The sequence below is a fragment of the Hypanus sabinus genome, chromosome 5, assembly GCF_030144855.1.
Source record: "Hypanus sabinus isolate sHypSab1 chromosome 5, sHypSab1.hap1, whole genome shotgun sequence".
NCBI classification, from domain to species: Eukaryota; Metazoa; Chordata; class Chondrichthyes; order Myliobatiformes; family Dasyatidae; genus Hypanus; species Hypanus sabinus.
In genome coordinates this window covers 36,573,147-36,599,026 of record NC_082710.1, presented here as the reverse complement: position 1 = coordinate 36,599,026, position 25,880 = coordinate 36,573,147, and the positions used below count along the sequence as shown (strand labels likewise).

At 40.1% G+C, this 25,880-nt stretch overlaps 1 protein-coding gene across 4 annotated transcripts in view; it reads left to right on the top strand.

The window, feature by feature from the left end:
• Nucleotides 1-25,880, top strand: part of LOC132394065 (protein prune homolog 2-like) — an 87,649-nt gene that overhangs the window by 57,000 nt on the left and 4,769 nt on the right. For all 4 annotated transcript variants that reach the window (XM_059969755.1, XM_059969757.1, XM_059969758.1 and 1 more), the window contains exons 6-10: nt 1,143-1,274; nt 3,040-3,126; nt 8,677-8,775; nt 16,134-16,169; nt 17,233-17,271. In XM_059969755.1, coding sequence (XP_059825738.1) covers nt 1,143-1,274; nt 3,040-3,126; nt 8,677-8,775; nt 16,134-16,169; nt 17,233-17,271 — 393 coding nt within the window. The remainder of the gene's footprint in view (nt 1-1,142; nt 1,275-3,039; nt 3,127-8,676; nt 8,776-16,133; nt 16,170-17,232; nt 17,272-25,880) is intronic.

The following is a 25,880-nucleotide window of genomic DNA, read 5'->3' as shown; positions in this document are numbered from 1 at the left end:
TTGAATCAGTAAGTTTTCTTAGATGGAGTCAAATCTAAGTTACTTTGTTTTGAATGTTGCTAAATTTGGAAAAAATATCTTTTGCTTATTTGCATTATATTTTACGATCATGCCTCCAATGAGCATATTAGACACACCAGCTCAGAGTAAACAATGAAATTTTAATTAACTGTAAAGTTAATTTTGATGTCAGTTTAGATGTCCCACTGATTTTGCTGGAATAATTTTAACTAGTTTTAAACAGATCAAAATGAAGTGTGCAGTGGAGGTCATGAAAATTTATGATACTTGCATAGAATATTTTAATCAGTATCTTCAATATATAATATGTGGAATCCTATTGAGTAAGACTGATGAAAATCTCATTGTTTGTAATTAAGTGAATTCCATCAGTCTCAATCCATTCCCATTAAAAATGCATTAGATTTTTCATCAGGTTAGAAATTGTACTTGAGTAATACTAAAAGGAAATGAAAATGCATTGAGATGTAACTTTTCAAACTGGAGTTTAAGAAAAGAAACCTCTCAAAAAACTCAAAAGGTCAGGCAGCAGCTATACAAAGAGAAATTGAGTTAATATTTCAGATTGCGATACATTAACCTCCGACCTTAGCTTCATTATACAGTGCACTGTTGTGGAGGTTAGTGATGACCGATTAATGAAAGCACCTCACCAGCAGTTTATTATGGAACCACAAGCCAAAGCTAAGCGCGTTTCACCCGTTACCTTTTTTCTCACTGAGCTCTGTAAGGAGTCATATCACTATTTTCATCTTGAAACATATGCTGCCTGACTTGCTGCATTCCTCCAGCATTTTATGTGTATTTTGTTTTCAATGAGCAAGTTTCCACTTCGCTACTATACAACACCTATCTCTAAAGCTTGGCTGAACTTTGGCAGTTACATCAGTGAGCAGAAGAATGTTGGTTTTTAGTTGTTAGCTAAATGGGTTTGCTTCGAGTAATGGGTCTTCGAGTAATTCAAAAAATGTTGATCTTGAGCTTCATAAATTAATCACTTATTTGTTAAACTTGATGTTTAGTGTTGGAAGTCTCATTATCATTTCAGCAATGCTAAAGTTGGTAATTGAAAGCAGATTTGAAAAGGCCTGAAATTGAAAGTCATTTTTCTTTGCGGACAGGTATGTGATAAGTACTTTAGAGCTCTTGGTAGCTGAGGATTACATGATCATTTATCTGAATGGAGCCACTCCACGAAGAAAGATGCCAGGTTTTAACTGGATGAAAAAGTGCTATCAAATGATTGACAGAAGGTGAGAATTTTTTTTAAATTGTTTTATTTCAGTCAACCTCTTTAGAACCTCTCATACCCATATTAAGCAAGCAATAAATTTAGGGCTGAATTTTAATAGGATCTTCCTAATCCGAGAAATTGAGCTCAAACCCCAAATTAGCTATGTGCTTCTCACTTGTATGTAATTGCATTCACATGTAGATCAAGTGAGTACAGCTATAGATACTTATGTGATGTTGATCATAATCAGTGATAGTGGGAGAGCTAGGCAGAAAGGAATGAAGATTTTCAGACAGGTTTTATGGAGTCTGGTAGAGATTAGGAAACTGGGCTGTACTTCTAGTGTATGTGTCAGCGACTACATATGGATGGAGCAGATGAATATTTAACTGCAGTGAATTTACACAGAGGGAAGGGCATTGGGAATAGTTTGGAGGAATTCAGATAGGATCAAGAGAGAGAGGCAAAGCATGAAACCAAAGCATAAGAGTTTGAAATGTAGACCAAAGCTGTGTTTAATATTATTTGCCTAAGTGCAAGGAATAAAGTGAAACAGACGGATGACGCAAGAAGAGATGTGGAAATATGGGTTTTTAAACTTTATTTTAAAATAAATTGCAGTTGTGAAAAAGGATGACAATTTAGAAGGATTTTTCAAACAAATCTTGTTGAATGACAGAAAAGGGGAAACCACACTGCTGGGACTACTGGGAGTCTTTAAGATTTTTAGTCTAAGAATGCCAGCAAAGCAAACTTGTAGGCAAATTTATGAAAGTAACTTGTCTTAAAGTTAATGGGCTAAAATCAGCGATAAAAATATCAACAGCTCAGAAAATGGATTCAGGAAAAAACATTCTTGCCAGTGCGTAGCAATCCCAAAAAGGCAGAATGATGGGAAGAGGATTAGTGACTACAATTCTTGATGTGTTTTTATTTTAAGGATTGATGATGAGTGGCTGGAATAAGTATCAGTGAGAGAACAATTTATGGTGATGTTTATTACTCACTAGACTTAGCCCAGTTATGCAGAAGGACAGAAATAACTAATGAATGAGGGTTATAAATTAAGGGGAAAATGGCGGAGAACGGATTCAACAAGGTAACATGGAAGGTAAGTCTGTGATCAGAGCAAGTAGAAGCATTCAAGGAGATTTAAGAAAATCACATTAGAGAAGTTTTCAAAATGAAAAATTGTAGAATTGTCAAATCTGGAGTATTCAGATGATGAAGTGCATCATTCCAATTCTTGTGAAGTAGATTATCAAGTTACATAATGGTGAGTTAGACAAAGAGTTTTTCATGTGTTAATGAAATGAAGTTACAAATGTACATTGAAACTAAAATCAATATTTGCCAGAAATTTCATGAGTGAACCAATCTGTCATTGGGGAGCAATTTTAAAATAAATTTCTAGCTGGAGTACTGGGTTTGACATAACAAAATCCAGTTAAAACCAGTTTACTTCCCATGCTAGATATAATCTTTTAAATAACAGTGAAGATGTATCCTTGTCTCACCCTTTTTAAAAATCTCTTAAATTTCCAATATGCTCACACTTGTATTCCACTGTTTAATTTTTAGAAATAAATGCATTTTTTGTTTTTCATATTTATATGAACAGTGATTGTGCATTGTGTCAGTCAGTAAATTGTGAATATAACTCAGTAAAGTTAAAGGAAATGATGTAAATGACCTTTCTGAATGTTAGTAATGTAAAGGAAGAAAAACAGTAATAATTATTTGATACAGTGAAGTGTTACTTTATTACTTTTCTTAAAATACAGGTTGAGGAAGAATTTGAAATCATTTATAATTGTGCACCCATCATGGTTTATCAGGACAATACTTGCTGTGACTCGGCCTTTTATTAGGTAAGTGACGACGTTCTACTCCACATTTTAAAGAGCCTAAGAATAGTAGGTGTATAAGTGATGTAATGATGCCTACCCTGAAGAAGCTTAAATCTTTCCATCAGTCCTGCTGCAAGGTTTCTGCCCAAAATGTCGACTGTAGTTTTTTTCCATAGATGTTGCCTGGCCTGCTGAGTTCCTCCAGCATTTTGTGTGTGTTGCTTGGATTTCCAGACTCTGCAGATTTTCTCTTGTTAATGTTTCACCTCGTACTGACGTAAGACAAAGAAGCAGGATTAGGTTCATGTGGCAGCTCTGCTATCCAGTAAAACCAACACCAATTCCTACAACACCTTGCTACTCAACCCAAAAAATCACCTGTTTATTCCAGAGCAAACACGAGGAAATCTGCGGATGCTGGAAATTCAAACAATGTTTGAAACCAGCATTTTGTGTGTGTTGTTGTTTGAATGTTCCACCAGCATTTTGTGTGTGTACTTGTTTATTCCTCCTCTTTTTGTGAACTAATCCTCACCAAGTGTGGTTCTCTAATTTTATCTAATAATCTCATGTATGTCACGTCACTTAAATGCTTTCTGAAAATCTAGTACATATTATTTGTATTTCCTTTCTGATTAATACATGAAAAATAAAAGCATGATTTCTTGTTCATAAATCCATATTAACTATGCCCAATCCTTAGATTAGTTTCTAATTCCTGCGAGTACCTAACAGGTTAAGCAGCATTCTGTGGAAAGAAAAGCAGGATCAGTATTTTAGCTCAGTAGCTTTCACCAGAAATGGAGAATTGAGAATAGTATCATTTTTATTTCTGTAATCCGATATTAATTAATACGGTTTCATGCTTTGGAAAAAAAACAGGTGTGACATTTAACAGGTACACTGAAAAGCACCTGGATGAGATTTGCTTATTGCAAACACATTGAAGCTTCAAGAATGTACTCATGTTAAAAAGAATCCTCCATGTTGTCAGGGGGCCCTTGAATAAATTTGATTATACAGTTAAATAGTTTATTATAATAAAATAAAATGAATTTTGTGCAAACATTATTCAATGTATAATAATTTTGAGTGTGGAGTTTTCTTGGAGTAGGAGGTGCCTACAGTCACCTCCCAGCTACCTTCTAAATATATTCTTATCATGAGCAGGTACCTGGCATTGAGCATTTATGAGCTGATTAGTGAGAGATATAGTACAGAAATGTGCTCTTTTGGTCCACTTCGTTTATGCCGACTGCAATGTACGTCTACACTAATCCCATTTGCCCACATTAGGCCTACATATCGCTATGCTTTTTTTTTAACCATTTACCATCTAAACACAGTTTAAGTGTAATTGTTTCTGCCTCTACCCAACATCTCTGGAAGCTCATTCCACAAAATTCCCACCCTATTTGTGGAAGAATTTATCTCTTGGATCGCCCTTATTTTCCCCCCCTCAACATAAACCTTTGTCCTCTGATTCTAGACTCCCCTGCCCTGTTATAAAGACTCCTGAGTTTCTACCCTGTCTATATACCTCATAATGTTATAAATTTTTATGAGGTCACTTCTTGGCCTCCTGCATTCTAGAGAAAATTAAACGAGCCTATCTGAACTGTCCAAATGAATAATTGCTGCACTCTTTATTGCTGCCACATCCATCCTGTAATGTGGCAACCAGAACAGTACTCAATGCCGTCTAATCAATGTTTTGTGCAGATACAACATAACGAACCAAACTTATAATCTATGCCTTTGCCTATAAAGGTAAGCCAAATGCATTTTTCACCACCCTGTCTGTCAGTGTGAATGCTTTTGGGGAGCAATGAATTTGAATGGCAAGTCTTCCTGCATATCAATGCTCCTAAGGGTCTTGACACTTACTGTATATTTCCTACCCAAATTTGACTTTCGGGAGTGCAGTATCTGACACTTGTCTGGATTAAATTCCATCTGCAAGCACTTTTCCAGCTGTCCTATGTCTCCTCACAGGCACTGGTGCTTTGTTAACCTGTGCTGGCCTTCACATAGCTTGAACATTGTAAACATAACATAGTGGCAGGCAAAATGACCATTTAATCCTGACATATCTTCCAATAAAAATATGTATGATTCTTGATCCTCGGCCTCTCTTTTCTGTCTATATCCCAGATCCCTCCTTCCTTTTCAAGCCAGAAGAACGTTCATAACCCATGGCGATTCAGAATTTCCCATTGTCTCAGCTCTGTGTGTAGGGGGGGGTGGGGGACGCCCTCATTCCTTTATCCTAAAACTGCTAGTCTAAAGCCCTTCAGCCAATTGGGGCTGGGGGTGGACGGGAGGTGATAAATGGCCACGAGCATTTGCCAAGCCCTGTCAGAACTTTATGCTTCCAGACTTTGAGACTCCTTCCACAAAAACCTGTGGTTGAGCCATTTTGCAGACTAAAATAGTCCTGTCAGGAATGGAAATGTTATTCTTTGAAAATGTTGATAAGGTGTATGGAGATAAAAGAAAATCTACATGATGGGGGGACTTTGGGGTTTTAAAATTTAACTGTCATTCATTCTTTGGGGCACTCTTCTGTTTCGTGGATGTTTGCGAAGAAAAAGAATTTCAGGATGTAAATTGTATACACTTCCCTGACATTAAATAGAAACAGAGAAAGCCTACAGCACAATACAGGCTTTTCGGCCCCAATGCTGTGCCAAACATGTACTTACTTTAGAAATTACTAGGGTTACCCATAGCCTGCTATTTTTCTAAGCTCCAGGTACCTATCCAGGAGTCTCTTAAAAAACCCTATCATATCTGCCTGCACCACCACTGCCAGCAGCCCATTCCATGCACTCACCACTCTCTGAGTAAAAAATTTACCCCTGACATCTCCTCTGTACCGACTCTCCAGCACCTTAAACTTTGTCCTCTCATGTTAGTACTTCAGCCCTGGGAAAAAGTCTCTGACTATCCACACGATCAATACCTCTCATCATCTTATACACCTCTGTCAGGTCAGCCCTGACCCTCCACTGCTCCAAGGAGAAAAGGCTGAGTTCACTCAATCTGTTCTCATAAGACATGTTCCCCAATCCAGGCAACATCTTTTTAAATCTCCTCTGCACCTTTTTTATAGTTTGCACATCATTCCTGTAGTGAGGCGACCAGAACTGAGCACAGTACTCCAAGTGGGGTCTGACCAGGGTCCTATATAGCTGCAACATTATCTCTCAGCTCTTAAACTCAATCCCATGGTTGATGAAGGCTAATGCACCATATGCCTTTTTAACCACACAGTCAACTAGGCAGCAGCTTTGAGTGTCCTATGGACTTGGACCCCAAGATCCCTCTGATCCTCCACACTGCCAAGAGCCTTACCATTAATACTATATTCTGCCATCATATTTCACCTAGTAAAATGAACCACCTCACACTCCATCCGCCATTTCTCAGTCCAGTTTTGCATCCTATCAGTGCCCCGCTGTAACCTCTGACGGCCCTCCACACTATCCACAACACCCCCAAACTATGTGTCATCAACAACTTTACTAACCCATCCCTCCACTTCCTCATCCAGGTCATTTATAAAAATCACAAAGAGTAGGGGTCCCAGTAAAGGCACACCACTGGTCACCGACCTCCATTGCAGAATATGACCCATCTACAACCACTCTTCGCCTTCTGTGGGCAAGCCAATTTTGGATCGACAAAGCCAGGACCTTGGATCCCATGCCTCCTTATTTTCTCAAAAAGCCTTGCATGGGGCACCTTATCAAATGCCTTGCTAAAGTCCATATACACTACATCTACTACTCTACCTTTATCTATGTGTTCAGTCACATTCTCAAAAAATTCAGTCAGGCTTGTAAGGCACGACCTGTCTTTGACAAAACCATGCTGACTATTCCTAATCATATTATGCCTTTCCAAATGTTGATAAATCCCGCCTCTCAGGATCTTTTCCATCAACTTACAAACCACTGAAGTAAGACTCACTGGTCTATAATTTCCTGTGCTATCTCTGTTGCACCTATTAAGTATTCTTTATAATGGCTGAGGGAGTTTCTCAGCCTTGGGCATTTCTCTTGGTGGGAGAGTTACTTCAGGAACATGTATATCATTATTTAGAGAAACAGCATAGTAACAGGCCCTTCCAATCCATTGAACCCACGCCAGCCAGTTACGCCCATGTGACCAATTAACCCACTAACCAGTCCCTCTTTGAAGAAAATCTAAGCACTTGGAAGAAATCCATGTGGTTATGGGGTTGAGGAAATCATTTTTAAAAAACCCCTTACAGACAGTGGCAGGAATTAAACCTGGGTCGCTGGTGCTGTAAACACATGCTACCATGCCAACCCTTCAACATAGCTAATCTTCCATTTGATCACAGGAAATGGATGCTGCATTTTAGAGCACAAAGTGCACATAATTTGCATTCAGATATGCAGGTCACAATCTTTTTTCCCTGTCTGTAGCACTTCACCTAAATTAGTGATTTTATTTTTGAAATGACTTATAAATGGATTCATTCAAAGTGGAGCTAGTGGCCATTTAGCATCAGTCCTAGTCTACACCAGCTGTCCAGCATTTGGTATGATCACCAGTAAAACCCATCATTAAAAATAGAGCAGAAGATACGAGCAGATGGGGTTCCTGCACTGCAGCTGCAGTGAAAGTACAAGGTGATTGTTTTTTTTTAGATACAGCATGGAATAGGCCCCTACAGCCCTTTGGCTCAGCAATCCCCTGATTTAACCCTAGCCCAATCATGGGTCAAGTCACAATGACCAATTAACCTACCAATCAGTACATCTCTGGACATTGGGAGGAAACCAGAGCACTTGGGGGAAACCCATGTGGTCACAGGGAGAACGTACAAACTCCTTACAGACAGCAGTGCGAAATGACCCGGGTCACCTGTACTGTAAAGCAACATGCTACTCTACCAGTCCTCAGTGGTCCAAGTGATTGGCTGTAGTGTGTTCCTAAGAAATTTTGCTGGGTTTGTTCACTATTTCAAAATAAGTGTCTTTAAAAAATTTGATTGACCCTGGAGGGGAAGTTTCAAGTCATAATTCCCAATGGGTATACTATTCCTCTTGGTTTATTCAGAAGAGGATGAAACCTTCTTGGAGATCAGGGCAGGTTGGAATAATCTTGATACAATATAGGCTCTTGTGCTTCTCCTAGTAAGAATGCCCAACCCCAAGGGAGTATTATGGTAGCGTAGTGGTTAATGTGACACTGTTACAGCTTGAGGATCAGAGTTCAATTCCAGCGCTCTCTGTAAGGAGGTTGTACATTCTCCCCTTGACCGTGTAGATGGCAAGGATCATTGGGCCGGAAGGGCCTGTTCTATCCTTTATCTTCAAATAAATAAGTAAAATAAATAAAGAGTAAGAGTTTTTCATGCTTGTAAGACCTTAAGTTATTTGCAGTGTAAAAAACATTAGGCAAAAGAAACGTGCAGTGTAATGGCTGTCTTGCCCAGTCAACAATGGACTCAGGAATTGTTTTATATGGATTGCTCGGTATTATTTATTATTAGGCTTTAAAATATTTAAAAATGTGTGTCAAATTTTGTTTCAGTTCAAAGTTCAGCAGTAAGATAAAGTATGTCAGTTGCCTGGCTGAGCTGGAGGAGCTGATCCCCATGCAACATGTTCAGATACCAGACACTATAAGAAAGTAAGTAGTGAATTTCTCATTCAGAAGGTAATGGTGTTAGTCCTGAGGTTTTAAATAAAATTAAGTTCCTATTTTGAATCACAGCTAATGATTTCTAAGGTTACCATAAACACCTTTATGATATCATGGAGTGCAGATATATTTTGAGTGTACATTTCAGAATTAATGTTGAATTGATGCAAAAATTTTAATGTAGAATGATATCTTGCTTTTGTTGGGGAATGTGCTTGGACTAGCTAAGGAAATATCCATTCGTATATGCAAGGATATTGGCTGGATTGAAGAGCGTGTCCTATGAGAATAGGTCGAGTGAACTTGGCCTTTTCTCCTTGGAAGACAGAGGATGAGAGGTAACCTGATCAAGGTATATAAGATTATGAGAGGCATTAATCATGTGTATAGCCAGAGGCTTTTTCCCAGAGTTGAAATAACTAACACGACGTGGTGTAGTTTTAAGGTACTTGGAAGTAGTTACAAGGGGAACGTCAGAGGTAAGTTTTTTACACAGAGAGTGGTGGGTGCATGGAATGCACTGCCAGCAAAAGTGGTAGAAGCGGATATGATAGGATCTTTTAAGAGACTCTTGGATAGGTACATGGTGCTTAGAAAAATATGCGGTAGGGTAATTCTAGGCAGTTTCTTGAGTAGATTACATGGTTGACACAACATTGTGGACTGAAAGGCCTGTGATGTGCTGTAGATTTCTATGTTTTAATGTTCTGATTATACCCAGTCTATAAAACTATTCTTTATGAAAATTTGTCTGATTTTTGCTATACCTTTCACATAAGAGCAAATTACCTTCCTTCTCTTTTATTGGTTTCTATTTTTTAAGCAGTATTTCTACAAGTAGGAAAGCAAATTGCTTTCTTTTCAATCTATTTGTGTGCATAAAATAAATGAACAAATTGGTATTTAATTTTCTATTTATGTACAGTGAAGTTTGTCTTGCATACTGTTCATACAGATCAAATCATTACACAGTGCATTGAGCTAGAATAAGGTAAAACATTGACAATAAAGTGTAAAAGCTGTCAAAAAAAGTACAGTGCAAATAAACAATAATGTGCAAGGTCATAACAAGGTAGATTGTGAAACTGAGTCCATTTTAATAGGCAAGAATTCTGTTCAAGAGACTGATCATGGTAGGATAAAAGCTGTCCTTGGGCCAGGTGATCCATCTTTTCAGCCATTTGTATATTCTGTCTGATGGGAGAGGGAAGAAGAGGGTGTCTGGAGTTTGTGGGTGGGGTCTTTGATTATACCAGCTGCTTTACTGAGGCCTCTTACCAGGTAGAAATGTCAGTGAGCCTCCTTGGCTGTGACATCAGTGTGGTTGCACCATGACAGGCTAGTGGTGATGTTCGCACCTAGGAACTTGAAGTTCTCAGCCCTTTCAAGCTCATTAATATTTTAATATTTTCAACAGAGAGTTGATAACAAAAGCAAGCATTTATCAGCAAATATTTTCATCCAATATCTCTCTCTTTACCTTTATCATAAATGCATTGTGATCATAAACACGAATAAGTTGCAAATGCTGGAAATCCAAAGCAACACACTCAAAATGCCGAGGTAACTCAGCAGGCCAGGCAACATCTCTGGCAATGAATAAACAGTCGACATTTCAGGCCGAGACCCTTCTTCAGGATTGTGAAAGAAGGGGGAAAGTCACCAGACGAGAAAAAGGTGGGGGGAGGGGAAGGAGGACAAGCTGGGAGGTGATAAGTGAAGCCAGATGGTGGGAAAGGTCAAAGGCTGAAGAAGAAGGAATCTGATAGGCGAAGACCAAAAGAGAAAGGGAAGGAGGAGGGGACCCAGGGGGAAGTGGCAGGTAGATGAGAAGAGGTGAAAGGTCAAATAGGAAGGAGTGGGGAATAGAAGAAGAGGAGGGGAGGGGGATAATTTTTTTGACCAGAAAGAGAAATTGATATTCAAGCCCTTAGGTTGGAGGCTACCCAGACAGAATATAAAGTGTTGCCGCTCCACCCTGAGGGTGTCCTCATCTTGGCACGAGAGGAGGCCATGGACCAACATTTTAGAATGGGAATGGAAATTGGAATTAAAATGTTTGGCTGTCGGGAAATCCCGCTTGTGGCAGATGGAGCAAAAGTGCTGGATGAAGTAGTCCTCCAATTTATGACTGGCCTCACCAATGTAGAGGAGGCAACATCGGGCGCACTGGACACAATAGACGACCCCAGCATGTTCACAGGTGAAGCATTGCCTCACCTGGAAGGACTGGGACCCTGAAAAGAGGTGAGGGAGGAGGTGTAGCAGGTGGGGTGCAGAAGATGGTGCATTGTATGTGAAGGCTGATGGGTGGTAGGTAAGGACAACAGGAACTTTGTCACTTTTATGGCAGCGGGTCCACTTTCTCCAAATGAGGGATAATCATGGGCACCCTCATGGCACCCAACTATGCCTGCCTCTTCATTGGCTTTGTAGACCAGTCCAAGCTTAAAGCCTATCCCAGTAATGCTCCCCAACTCTTCCTCCACTACACTGATTGGTGCTGCTTCATACACCTGTACTGAGCTCATCAATTTTACTAACTTTGCCTCTAATTTCCACCCTGCCCTTAAACACACTTAGTCCAACTCCCTCCCCTTTATTGATCTCTTTGGAGAAAAACTATCAACTGCCATCTTTTATATACCAGCTGATTCCCATAGTTATCTTGACTATACCTCTTTCCACCCTATCTTCTGCTAAAAATGTTATTCCCTTTTCTCAGTTCCTTTGCCCCCGCCACAATCAGTTCCCTGGGCGTAGCTTTCTATTCCAGAACATCAGACATATCCCCCTTCTCCAAAGCATGGGGTTCCTCTCCCTCCACTAGTGATGCTGCTCCAACCCACATTTCCTCCATTTCCCGAACATCTGTGCTCACCCCATCTTCCTTCCACTGTAACAGTGATAAGAGTTCCTCTTGTCCTTACCTACCATCCTCTCAGCCGTTGCATCCAAAACATCACTTACACCATCTCCAAGGGGGTTCTACCACTAGACCTCCCCTAATCCTGCTCATACACCTCCTCCTTCACCCCTCTTCATGACCCTAAAGAGTCCATCCAGGTGAGGCAACATCTCACCTGCCAATCTGCTGGGGTTGTCTATTGTGTCTGGTGCTACCAATGTGGTCGCCTCTATATTTTTGAGTCCTGTCGCAAATTGGGAAACCGCTTCATCGAGCACCTCCACTCCATTCGCCACAAGCAGAACTTCCCGGTAGCTCAATATTTTAACTCTGATTGCCATTTCTGTTCTGACATGATGGTCCATGATCTCCTCTTCTGCCAAGATGAAGCCACACTCAGGGTGGAAGAGCAATGCCTTGTATTCCATCTGGGTAGCTTCCAACCTGATGGGATGAATTTCGATTTCTCCTCCCAGTTAAAAATAATGCCCCCCTTCCTCTATTCCCCACTCTGACCTTCCACCTCTTCTCAGCTACCCACCATTTCCCCCCATGATCCCCTTTTCCTTCCCTTCCTCCTATGGTCCACTCTCCTAACAGATTCCTTCTTCTCCAGCCCTTTACCTTTCCTATCTACCTGGCTTCACCTGTCATCTTCCAGCTAGCCTCTTTCCTCTCCCCCGACCTTTTTATTCTGGCATTTTCCCTTTCCCTCTCAGTCCTTCTGAAGAAGGGTCCCAGCCCAAAATGTCAACTGTTTATATATGTCCAGAGATGCTGCTGAGCTCCTCCAGCATTTTGCGTATGTTGCTTTGAATTATGATCATGATCAGAAAGAGTAAGTCAAGTTAAGAGGTTTATATACATGTATATAATGTACATTACCATATAATGATTGTAGAAACAAGATAACATTTCTCCGAACCAGGTTGTAAAGCACGATAGTGCACATAACACACAATAACTTATGAAGGTAAGGATACAATCTACAGATGAATCGCACATATGTAACAAGCTAAAGTACAAAAATTAAATATTGTAAAATATGGAACAGATTAACTACTGACACTTCAAATATGATGCAGCAGGGGCCTCATGGCCCGAGGGAAGAAACTATTTCTCATCCTGACCATGCTTATTTTTATGCATCAGAGTCTCCTACCTGATTTTAGAAAGTCAGAGGATGCTGGATGGATGTGTGGGATCCTTAATAATACTGAGGGCAAAAATAATACATTTAACTTACTCATCACTTTCTCCTGCTGGGCATTTTGTATCACCATTTGTCAGGATAGTAGAGGGAAATCTGTAAATTCTATTCGTCACAATGGAAGAAGAATTTTTTAGGTTCTGTGGCTTTATTTTATTCAAAGTTCACAGTAATTTAGTTGCTAACAACTTAATTCTAGACTTACGTCTGTTACTCTTTATTTCTCTGGAATCTATAACTTGTCTTGACCATCAGCCAGTTCCCAAAAAAAGCCAATAGGAATTTAATACATAAGGACTTCCTGAGGTGTAACCCATTAACAACAACATCTTTGTGTTTAACAAGGCACATTGTTTATGGTATTTGCATTGGAATTCTTTCCTGGATCCTGAGTATTACCATGCCATATATTAGACAGTAATCTTTTAGGGATGTGATTTTCCATTATTTGAAGAGTGTGCTGTTAACACTGGACACTTGAAGACTCAATACATTAATTTAAAGGGAAAAATCAACTGAAACATTAGCTAAATAGATAAATTAATAATGAATTGAAAATAATCTGGCTTGCTTGCTTCAATTATTAATGGTTATTTTGTCCATACACTCAATTTTCTTTCCAGGAATAAATTAATACCAAACTACAGTTTTATTTTGTTGAAAGACTCTGGAATATCTTGGTTTTGTGAATTAGACAAATTTGAATTCCACCAAAACTTGCATCCTGAATCAGCTGACAAATGCTAAACAGATTAATTGACTGATTGGATAATAAATGATCAATTTACCTAAAGTACTGAAATAACTGCTGACTTAGTTTCGAAAATATTGTATTGGATCATGGAAGAAATAAAGATTGTTAGATTTAATTGTAAATTGGTGATAAATTGAAAATTATTGAGCTTTGCCCGAGATGCTTTTGATTTTTCCATCCAATTAAGAGCCTGTTGAAGTTTGCTCTCCTGAACTGACTTTTAGTCAATTGTTATCAGGCTTTTTATCAACCCCATCTGTTTGATGAAATCAGCATGTTGAGTCCTCAAACTATTATGTTAATATTACTGCTTTGCTTCCAAAATACCTTTGAATAATAATTGTACTCCTAAGCACTGAATATTAAGAAATAGATTAGTAAGGTATCCTTTAAAATGCTGCTCTGACAGAAAAACATCCTTAAGTATCACTCTGTACTGCAATTACACCCTCATCAAATTTATTCCTTATAACCTTGTTTAAGATTCTTCACTGGCCCTTTGCAAGGTGCACAAGTCATCTGATTGAAAATTTTGAACAACATAAATTTCAAACCAGAAAACAAACAGAGAAGCTTTTCGTGGACTATGAAATAACAATGCCCAAGGCCAACAGTTTAAGGATGAAAAATTATTAAAAATGTTGTTTTTAATTAGGAGGCTTTATAAGTTTTGTAATTTTGATTGGGTACATGTTAATTTAGTTCTCTTGCATTACTACACTGATGATAGGCTCCTATTGCAATTAGCATGCAGGTTTTGAAAAACATTGCACTTATGGTAAACTGCAATCAAAAAAGAAAGAAAATGCTAAAATGACAAACATGTCAAGACTGTGAATTAGCCAAGCTTATCCTTTAATCAATTTTGATTAGCAGCAGTGTAGTGTTTAGTTTGGGATTAAGGTATGGATCATTTAGCTGTGGTAATGTGCTAGTAAAATAAAGGTTAATTGCCATGATTGATTAAATTTATCAATCTGTTTCAGCTAATTAGTTAGTAACTGCTTGTAATAAGCCATTAGACAAAGCCTTTTTATGGATGGTTCAATATATCCCTGGACTTTGTGAACCAGGAAGTAACTCTCATTTAATGATTTAGTGGACAGAAATCCAATACCAAAAGAACATTTGCTTTAGTGTAACTATTGAAATTCTATCACTTAACTTTATGGTTCCTGTGGAAAGTTAAATTATGTATTCAGTGTAGAGTTACATTTGTTCATTTTAAATGCTAGAAAGTATACACTCAGTGGCCACTTTATTGGGTATAGGAAGGAATGGAACCCGCTGTGGTCTTTTGCTGCTGTAGCCCATCCACTTCAGGATTTGATGTGTTATGCATTCAGAGATGCTGTTCTGCACACCACTTGTTATGTGTGGTTATTTGAGTTACTGTCAGCTTGAACCAGTCTGGCCATTCTCCTCTGACCACACAGAATTCCTGCTCACTAGATGTTCCTTTGTTTATCGCACCATTCTCTGTAAACTCCAGAGACTGTTGTGCGTATGCGCAGAAATCCCAGAAGGTCAGAAGTTTCTGAGATACTCAAACCACCCTGTCTGGCATCAACAGTCATTCCATGGCATTAAGATTACATTTCTTCGCTTTTCTAATATTTGGTCTGAACAACAGCTGAACCTCTTGACTATATCTGTGTGCTTTTATGCTGGCACATGATTGGCTGACTAGATATTTGTCTGTGTACAGGTGCACCTAATAAGGAGGCCACTGAGTGTACTGAAAGACCATTAATGCTAATCAGATGGAAAATTATATCATTATTTTAGGCATAACCCCTTCATCCAAAGATACTTGTATTCATGCAGAATTTTTCATAAGCACTGCCATGCTAATCTTTAGAAAGATAAGTACACCATTTATTTAAGGTATTGTCTTCAAGCAACCTTTCTTTTCCTGGAAAATGCATTCACCTACTTATACAGCAGTTTATTTTTGTTTTTGCTGTGGAGCATTACTCAAAATATAACATTGTAAATTAAACTTTGTGATTTTTATATTATATAAAATCAATAATATGAGTTTTCAGACTTTTCAGCAGGAATGATTATACTTAAATGAATGACTTGACAATTTAATAAGTAGCTTTATTATATCCATGATAGAAACCTTCTCCTCCAACTTAAAACATTTTACTTAAAACATTTTGTCGCTAGACTATATCACATATGAAAGTAGTTTTCTATGAAGTTTATATTTGTTACTGAGTGTCTGAATTCTCACTTCAATATGTAAAGCCTAATACTCTTATAGATCAGTAGCATAGAAAGTGTTGGAATGGGAGCATTTTTTTTGTGATGATAGTAATGCTTTAATGCTCTTAACTATGTCTAAAACCAAGACTTTTTATTGATATGTTGTTCTTCATTTCAATTGATGTCCTAAAGGTGATTTCTTCTGCCTGTTTGTGCCTGTCTTTTTCCTAATTTTGGTTTAATGACTTATTTCCTAAAAGGTATGAAGAAGAAAAGTGTATAAAAAGAAGGATGAGGTAAATTATGGATTTCCAAGCTACGTCATATGCTGTAGCATTGGCCTCCTTTGCAGCAAATTAATCTTAAGCTCAACAATAGCTAAAGCTGCTTGAATGTGCTGTTCTTCTGTGTTCCTTCTGTCCCCTTCTCCAAAGGAAGTAAATGCAATGGTGGAAAATAACTTCATGGGCAGTGACAGACAACACTTTTAATGCAGTATGTTATTCCAAGTCATTTCACAGGACTAAAACAGGCAGAAATCTGAAACTGAGTGACACGTTGGGCAGCAGGGTAGGTGATCAGCATGTTCCTTGGAATAAGCAGCAATGGGACAGACAGCATAGTGGAAGAAAGATTATGAAGGGAGTGCACATGACAAGAATCAAAGGTTTTCATGAAACTACTTCAAATATTTGCATGGCTGAAATCAGAGAGATAGGGAAGTTAGACTGTAGTGAATCTGAGCATTCACATAAAGTCTGGTGAGTAGAACGTGGCATACATATTATATAAGTATCCAGCAAAGAACATCACCAAGGATCTAGGCCCTTGCCCTTGATATTCAGGGCACTAAAACATTAGGTTGCCTGCCATCAACATTGTGGATATCAGTATTATCAGAAAGAGATAGAGGACTCAGAGGATGGGTCATTTCCTGAATCCCCTAAATAAGCTAGAGGTACTGAGACCAAGCTTTTGGTTTCCTTTACATAGTAGATTTTCCTTCTCTAACCCAGAACACATATCTTTTGCTTTGCCAGGTTACTGAATGCTGAGTATTAACAATTTTTGACAAAGTGGCTGCACCTTCAGCTCTCTTTAATACGCATGTTATTTTTGGAAAAGACGTGTTGCAGTCGTATGCGGTTTTCTGTGTGCTTCTCACTAATGAGCATTGACAAATACTGACAGGCAGCAGATGAATGATATTGTAAACATTCTCAATGCAAAACAGTAGTTATAGTGCTTAAAAAATTAAAATCCTAATTTTGGAGTAGCATGCTAAAAATAATATCTTTTGTTTTACAGTTACATCACACAATTTTCTTTATTCTTATTTTTCATGTTTTTACTCTACAGATTAGATGAAGAACTAAAAGAAGCATCAGACACAACAAAGTAAGCCAGTGCACATATCTCTTCAGATTTAAAAACATATATATTCCCTTATTACTTATTTAATTATATTTGGTTTTGTGTTAAATATCTCTTCCTCCATAAAAATGAGGAGAGACTTTACTTACTGGTAATTAGTTATTATCTGGTAATGAAGTGATTTTGCAATTCAAGTTCAAAGTCTTATGGTGGTACTTAGCTGACTAAATTTACTATGTCCTCTTACAGGAATGCATATTTTGAAAGGCAATTAATTCAGTATGATCAAAGCACAACATAGGCTATAAACTAGAGGAAAAATATTCAATATAATGAATAAGCAGTACATACAGAGAATATTAGATCACAGAGTATCAGTGTTAAATTAAGTATAGCACGTGCCTTACTAGAATTCCAAATAATTTCTCTCACATTTCACATTCCTTCCTCTAGTTTCCCTCCCCCCTCCCTCCCTTTATTCCATAATCCACTGTTGTCTTGTAACAGATTCCTCCTCCTTCAGTACTTTGTCACTTCAACTTCTTACATTATTCCCCGATCGCGCCCCTCAACTGGATCCACCTGGCACCCACCAGCTTTTGCTTCATTTCTTTCCCCTTTTCCCAGTTCTGAAGGAGGTGTTGACCTGAAATGCTGGCTATCCACGTCCCTCCATAGATGCTGTCTGACTTGCTGAGTTCCTTTGGTAATTTAATTGATTCCTTGACTTAAACCAAGTGAAAAAGAAAATCTGTATCATAATAATTAAAGAAAGCTGGCCTTATTGTCAAGATGTAATTTGCACTGCTTGCATTTTACCTTAGAACGAAATTAGGTTAAATTTGAAGCTTATTGACAACTCGAATGTCATCATACCTGCTTGAGATTTTGAGTTCAGTTTGAAAGTGCAAACTCTCCTAACATTAAGTGGCAATATCAGATTATTATAGAAAAAGAACCAGGTGGTTTAGTTGGTGCATTTGAGAAGGCACATTTCTCATTCAAAGTTGATGCGGCTTTCAGGTAACTTCTGTTCTATATGAAATCAGCAAGGATGAGAGTAGAAGTCAAGCAGGTGTTCAGTGTCATCTGACTGCATTTGACTGGGTCTCACTCTCCCTCTTGAATATTAACAATTCCGGGATAACTTCGAAGTACATTTACTATCAAAGTATATATGTAGCATACAACCCAGAGATTTGTCTTCCCACAGCCACAAAACAAAGAAAGATGATGGAACCTGTTCAAAGAAAACATAACACACCCAACATGAAAAAAGAAGAACAAACCACGCAAGCGGCAAGAAACAAGTGAATAACACAAAGAATATTAAACAGCAAACCACAGAGTCCTTGAAGCAGTCTAGGAGTGCCCAGTTTAGTTCAGTTCAGTCCAGTTTAGTGCTCTGTCCTCTGTAGACTGGCAGCTGCAGAGCCAGTCTGTGTCAAAGTGCCCCGGTCAAAATCACACAAAATAGCAACAAAAAAAGGATGCAAATAGAAACCAGAAACATATATGGTGTGAATTGCAAAGCCCTCTATAAACAAGTCCAATCTACAAACCACACTAAAAAACCTTGCGCAAGACTCCTACACCTTCCTCTGGCAACAGCGAGCAAGAGGGAGAGTGAGACCAGTCAAATGCAGTCAGATGACACTGAATACCTGTTTGACTTCTACTCTCATCCTTGCTGATTTCAATCTTACTCAACGCTTTAATCAGCGAGTAATGGAGCCCAATCACAGATGTGTGCTCCACAACTGGGCCGCATACTCTGTTCCCAACCTCACTTTCAACCACACCAAGTTCCCTCAGAGATGGCAAAAGTGGTAGATCACTCAGTAGGCCTGAAGACTCATTATCAAAATGTAAATTACAGGCTTCTATTGCACAGATTAGTAGTAGAAGTATATATAAAAGAAGAAGGAGAAGAAGGAGTAGTTTCATGAACTGTCTGCGGAACGTTGCCGTTAGTCGCGTTGGATGCTGGCACCATGGGGTTAGCAAGAAAAAATAAAATGCTTATGTTCTGAGAGTGTTTAATTCAAAATAAAAGTGAGTTCAAAGTTCAAAATAAATTTATACTGAAAGTGCATATATGTCACAATATACAACCCTGAGATTTGTTTTCTTGTGGGGATGCACAGTAATTCTGAGAAGCACAATGTAATCATGCAAGTCTCTACCCAGCAGGACAGACAAACCCAATTTAAAATTAAAAAAAGCCCAATACCCAATGCACATCGGGAGAGGAAAACAGCAACACAAACCATGCAAACAATCAAAGAAAGAAACAGCATTCCGAACCAAATGGAGTCCACAGACCCTTATCCCAGAGCAGCTGCAATAGGCCCAAGCCTTGGTCTCAAGTTCATCATATAGTGGGGAAAGCTGCTCCAAAGCTCTCAGACGTGAAGCGTGTAGCAGTGGGAGCAGACTCTCAGACTCAGCGTCACAGAGAGAGGAGTGAACATCGTGGCAGAACGAACAAAATTAGCTCAACTTTTCCTCTGGTCCGGGCATCCTGCTTTTCCAGTCTACCTGGGCTTGCATTTGTCGTGCCCTGCTGGGTGTAGCGCAGGTCTTAGACTTCGGTGCCCAGCCCAAAGCCATCTCAACCTCTCCAAGTCGACTCAGCGATTAGAGCAATCCAACCTCTCAGTCCAACTTCTCAGCCTCGATTCCTCTTTGAATCGCTTGCTCCAACTCCATTCCTGTTTCCAAAACCACCTCGATCATGTTGCACCCTGACTTTGAACACACCAGCACAGCTCATCCCTCTTGTCAGCTTTGCCTGTGCTTGCCTCTTCGTTGTTTGTGGTGGTCACTGTGTCCAGGACCATCACTACACGCGCTAACCAGAAGCCATGGATGACCGCGGAGGTGCGTGCGCTGCTGAGGACTTGTGACTCCGCCTTCAGAGCAGGTGACAAGGCAGCCCTAACAACAGCGAGGGCCAAACTGTCCCGGGCCATCAGAGAGGCAAAGTGTGCACATGCCCAGCAAATCCACAGCCACTTCCAGGACAGTGGCGACACGCGGCGCATGTGGAAGGGTGTTCAGGACATCACCAACTATGGGACAACATTACCTGACTGTGCGTGTGATGCGTCCCTCCCAGATGTGCTGAATAACTTCTACGCTCATTTTGAGGCGGAAAATGACGCAGCGGTGAGGAAGCCCACCCCTCCTCCAAGTGACTAGGTGGTGTATCTCACTGTGGCCGATGTGAGGAGAACCCTGTGCAGGGTCAACCCATGGAAGGCTGCTGGACCAGACAATATTCCTGGCAGAGTGTTCAGAGGATGTGCAGACCAGCTAGCAGATGTTCTCACTGACATCTTCAACATCTCCCTGAGCAGCGACACCATTCCAACGTGCTTCAAGGCCGCCATCATCGTCCCCGTGCCGAAGAAGTCTTCAGTATCCTGCCTCAATGACTACTGTCCCGTTGCACTTACATCCATCGTCATGAAGTGTTTCGAGAGGCTCGTCATGAGGCTTATCAAGACCCTGCTGCCCCCTGCATTTTGCATATCTTTCAACAGACGACACCATTACCATCACCCTCCATCTGGCCCTAACCCACCTGGACAAAAAAGACACATACATTTGGATGCTATTCACAGACTTCAGTTCAGCATTCAACACAATTGTCCCTCAGAAACTGATTGGAAAGCTGAGCCTACTGGGCCTGAACACCTCCCTCTGCAGCTGGATCCTAGACTTCCTGACTGGGTCAGTCCAAATTGGGAGCAACATCTCCAACACCATTACACTGAGCACGGGGACCCCCCCCCCCCCACCAGGGCTGTGTGTTCAGTCCACTGCTGTTCACTCTGCTGACCCACGACTGTGCTGCAACACACAGCTCGAACCACGTCATCAAGTTCGTGGGTGACACGACTGTGGTGGGTCTCATCAGCAAGAACGACGAGACAGCTTACAGAGAAGAGGTGCCGCGGCTAACGGACTGGTGCAGAGCCAATGACCTGTCTCTGAATGTGAACAAAACAAAAGAGATGGTTGTTGACTTCAGGAGGGCACGGAGTGACCACTTTCCGCTGAACATCGACTGCTCGTTGGTAGAGATCATTAAGGGAACCAACAAGTTCCTTGGTGTTTTTGGTGATGCAGTGATCCACTGCATGACTACCTGGTTTGGAAATTACACCATCTTGGATTGCAAGACCCCGCAGTGGATAGTGAGGTCAGCTGAGAAGATCATTGGGGTCTCACTTCCCACCATTACAGACATTTACACCACACGCTTCTTCCGCAAAGCAAACAGCATTTTGAAGGACCCCATGCACCCCTCATACAAACTCTTCTCCCTCCTGCCATTTGGGAAAAGGCACTGAAGCATTCGGGCTCTCATGACCAGACTTTGTAACAGTTTCTTCCTCCAAGCCATCAGACTCCTCAATACCCAGAGCCTGGACTGACACCCACTTACTGCCCTCTATTGTGCCTATTGTCTTGTTTATTATTTATTGTAATGTCTGCACTGTTTTGTGCACTTTATGCTGTCCTGGGTAGGTCTGTAGTCTAGTGTAGTTTTTTCTGTGTTTTTTACGTAGTTCAGTGTAGTTTTTGTATTGTTTCATGTAGCACCATGGTCCTGAAAAATGTTGTCTTGTTTTTACTGTGTATTGTACCAGCAGTTATGGTCAAAATGACATTAAAAGGTGACTTGACTTGGTAGTATACCACAGTTTACCTCATAATAAGTGTGATTAATGATGTTTTTAGTCCTATTTCTTGCTTTCTGAACTACCAATAAGCTGTTACACAATTTCAGTAGCGCAGTCTTAAACTGGAAAATTCCAATATTGTGGGGAGGGCTTTACCAGTGAAGGGCTGGGCTGTATCCACTTCCTTCTGTAGGATTTTCTGTTCGGTGGTATTAGTGTTTCCATATGAGGTTGTGATGTAGCCAGACAATATACTGTCCACCACACATCTATACAAGTTTGTCAAAGTTTTAGATGTCATGCCAAATCCTTGCAAACTTCTAAGGAAGTAGAGACGCTGCTGTGTTTTCTTCGTAATTGCACTTGTATGCTGAGCCCAGGACAGATCCTCTGAAATTATAATACTGAGGCATTTGAAGTTGCTAACCTTCTCCACCTCTAATCCCCTGATGAGGACTGGCTCATGGACCTCTGGTTTCCTTCTCTTGAAGTCAATAATCAGCTCTTTGGTCTTGTTGACACTGAGTGAGATGTTGTTGTGGCATCGCTCAGCCAGATTTCCAATCTCCCTCCTGTATGCTGTTTTGTCACCACCTTTGATTCAGCCAATGACAGAGTTGTCATCAGCAAACTTAAGGATGGCATTGGAATTGTGCTTAGCCTCACAGGCATAAGTTTAAAGGGAATAGAGCCGGTGGCTGAGCACATAGCTCGTGGTGCATCTGTGCTGAAGGAGATTGGGGAGGAAATGTTGATGCCAGTCCAAACTGGTGTTTGCAAGGGAGAAAATCAAGGATCCAATTGGACAAGGATATATTGAGGCCAAGGTCTTGAAGGTTATTGATTAGTCTTGTTGGGGTGATGGTATTGAATGCTAAATTGTAGTTGATAAAGAGCATCTTGATGCGTGCATCTTTTTTGTCCAGATGTTCCAGGGTTGAGTGAAGAGCCAATAAATCAGCATCTACTGTGGACTTGTTGTGCTGGTACACAAATTGGAGTGGATCTATGTTGCTTCTCAGGCAGGAGTTGATATGTTTCATCACCAGCTTCTCCAAATACTTCATCACAATAGATGTAAGTGCCACTGGATGATAGTCATTGAGGCAGGTTACCACATTATTCTTAGGCACCAATATAATTGAAGCAGGTGGGTACCTCAGACTGCCCAAAGCAAGAGGTTAGAGATACTGTTCAATGCTCCAGCCAGTTGATCAGCACAGATCTTTAGTACTTGGCCATGTATCACATCTGGGCCAGATGATTTCCGTGGGGTCACACTCCTGAACGATGCTCTCAGGTCAGCCTCAGTGTCTGAAATCACAGGATCATCGAGGGCTATGGGAGTTTGTGAAGTTTCTTCCTTGTTTTGATGGTCAAGGCTAGCATAGGAGGCATTGAGCCCATCTGGGAGCAAACCCTTGTCATCACCTAAGTTGCTTGGTTTCATTTGTAAGAGGTTATAACATTCAAAGCCCTGCCACAGCTTTCGAGCATTCTTCAGTTATTCAAGTTTGGTCTCAAATTGCCACTTTGCATGCGAGAATGGTTTACTGGAGATCATACCCGGACCTTTTGTGACTTCTTTAGTCAGCAAACCTGCTCTGGTCTTCAGTAGATTGTAGATCTCATGGTTCATCCAGAGCTTCTAGGTGGGGAAGACTTTGAATGATTTTGTGGGGATACACTCATCTACAACTTTTTGTATAAACTTCTTGACAATAGTGATGTATTCATTCAGATCCTTTGAGCCCTTGAGCATGGCCCTGTCCACCGACTCGAAGCAATCCCATAGCCGCTCCTCCACCTATATTGTGGTAGGAGAAGGACAGCCAAGTGATCTGATTTCTCACAATGTGGTCATGTATCATACCAAAAAATCTAAAAAGATTACGAGCATGAAGGTGTACAGGAATTACTTAATATATCTGCAGAACAGAATGAATAACTTCCAAAAAGGCTTTCAAAGAGATTGAAGATGATCTTTTCTGCATCAACAACTAACACTGTTCGAGAATTGTGCTGGGGCAACCTGCAAGTCTCATGACGTAGCATGCTGACAACTCACTAACTGTAACCCTAACCTGTTATTGTCATGGTACCAAAATGATGCCCTGGCAAAGTTTCATGTACAAGTTTAATTGCAACCCAACCATGCAGGAAACCCCAAGAATATAACCAAAGGAAACAGCAGAGCCAAGGTGCAAAACACAGTACCAAGAGTCATACACAACACAACACGGCACGTATAAGATAGAAAACACATGTACGATATCAGTGAAATGTAGTCAAATAAAAAATATAGTCCAAGTTCCTGAGTGCATAAATGTAGCAGCGGTCTGCAGTTGAATACAATACAGCTTAACTCTGCCAAGTGAAAATGAGGTGGGGGAGGGGGATGCAGTACTGACACCCATGCTGCCTTTAGTGGAGAGCACTGACTCTGACACCTCTCTCCCATGTGGCTGTAAACGGGTGACACTGCAGCTAGAGGCCCAGTCCACATTACAACTGAGGCCAAGCAGCTCCCCAGCCGTCTGCCAATAAACCAGGCAATCAGACTTGCAGCATTCCACATTAACTATACCCAGCAGGGTCTGATGATCACAAGGGAAGCAGCCAAAATGATCACTCGCTGTTCGCCTACCCCACTGCCTTCGCACACTGACTCCATCATGCCTGTCTGATGCAGGCAGCGGCATGATCTGCACTAAGATCAGCTCCTTAAGTTTCTCTGACAATGAGCAACTCACTGCTGGGGTAGACCTGCAGTTCTTTAAGTTCTTAGTGTCCAGCAGGGTCTTGCAATCATAAAATATACATTTAAAAAAGAGAACACCATGGGTTGACCCCATAGAAGCCACTGCGATCGAATAAGCTGCTGTCTTACTGGAATCCAGTAAGTTAGGGGCACAAATGCATTTTGTTTAGTATCATTAATCTTCTGGTAGTATTTTGAGGTGGAGAAATTCAAGACAATCCCTATGAATGATAATTCTATGTGTCTGCCTCATTACTGGGACATGGTGGAATCTGGCCCGGAGTTTACCCAGTCAATTCCATTTGACCCTATTAATCAATGATTTGACAGACCTGGATGAATAATTAGTGGGGAAGCTTACTAATGGTGCAGGTTAGTATTTTATAAAATTGTGGTTAAGTTTCCCTGGAATTTTTGTGTATGCCTCTGGGTCTCCTGCTATTAATCTTTATTAAAATGGTGAATTGGGCATACCCTAAGATGGAAAAAAGCAAACTGCCTCCTAATTTGAATTGTTTGCAGCTGCTTTTAGTACTATTTAAGCATGCTGATCACTTTCTGTGCATGAAATTCCTCTGCAAGGAATGCTTAATAATGTAAATAACCAAAATGAATTTAGATGAATATAATACTTTGTCCCTTCTCTGAAGGAAGTGGGTTATCTGACAAGTAATATACATGTAATTGCTTTATTCAGTTACAGCTCAATTCCCCTTGTTAGAATCATATTATATGCTCTGTTTCAGAACCGTTCATTTCAGCTAATTTAAATGCAGTGCCTCGGACATGTTGATATACTAAACTTTTCTTCTTGTTCCCCTTGTTTTTATTGGTACATTTATTTTTGTCACAATAAAACCAGCAGGTTGTCGATTGAATCAGAAGCATCTTCGGATGAACAAGTGTAAGGATAGTTTAATGATTGGAATGAATCAGCTCCAGTGTTTTGTGTTCAGTTGCATGGCTGTACAGATCTACTTATTGTTTGATATACTGTTTGTTGTGTTGTGCTGATACATTGTGCTTTGTAGATTTATTAGTTTAAGTCTCTTGAATGATAATGAAACATAATATCCCATTCCAAATTATTTTCAATCCAGGTATAGCCTTTTTTTCTAGCTTAATGTTGAAAAGCATTGTCAAAAATATATGCTCTATAAAACAACTCATAATATCTC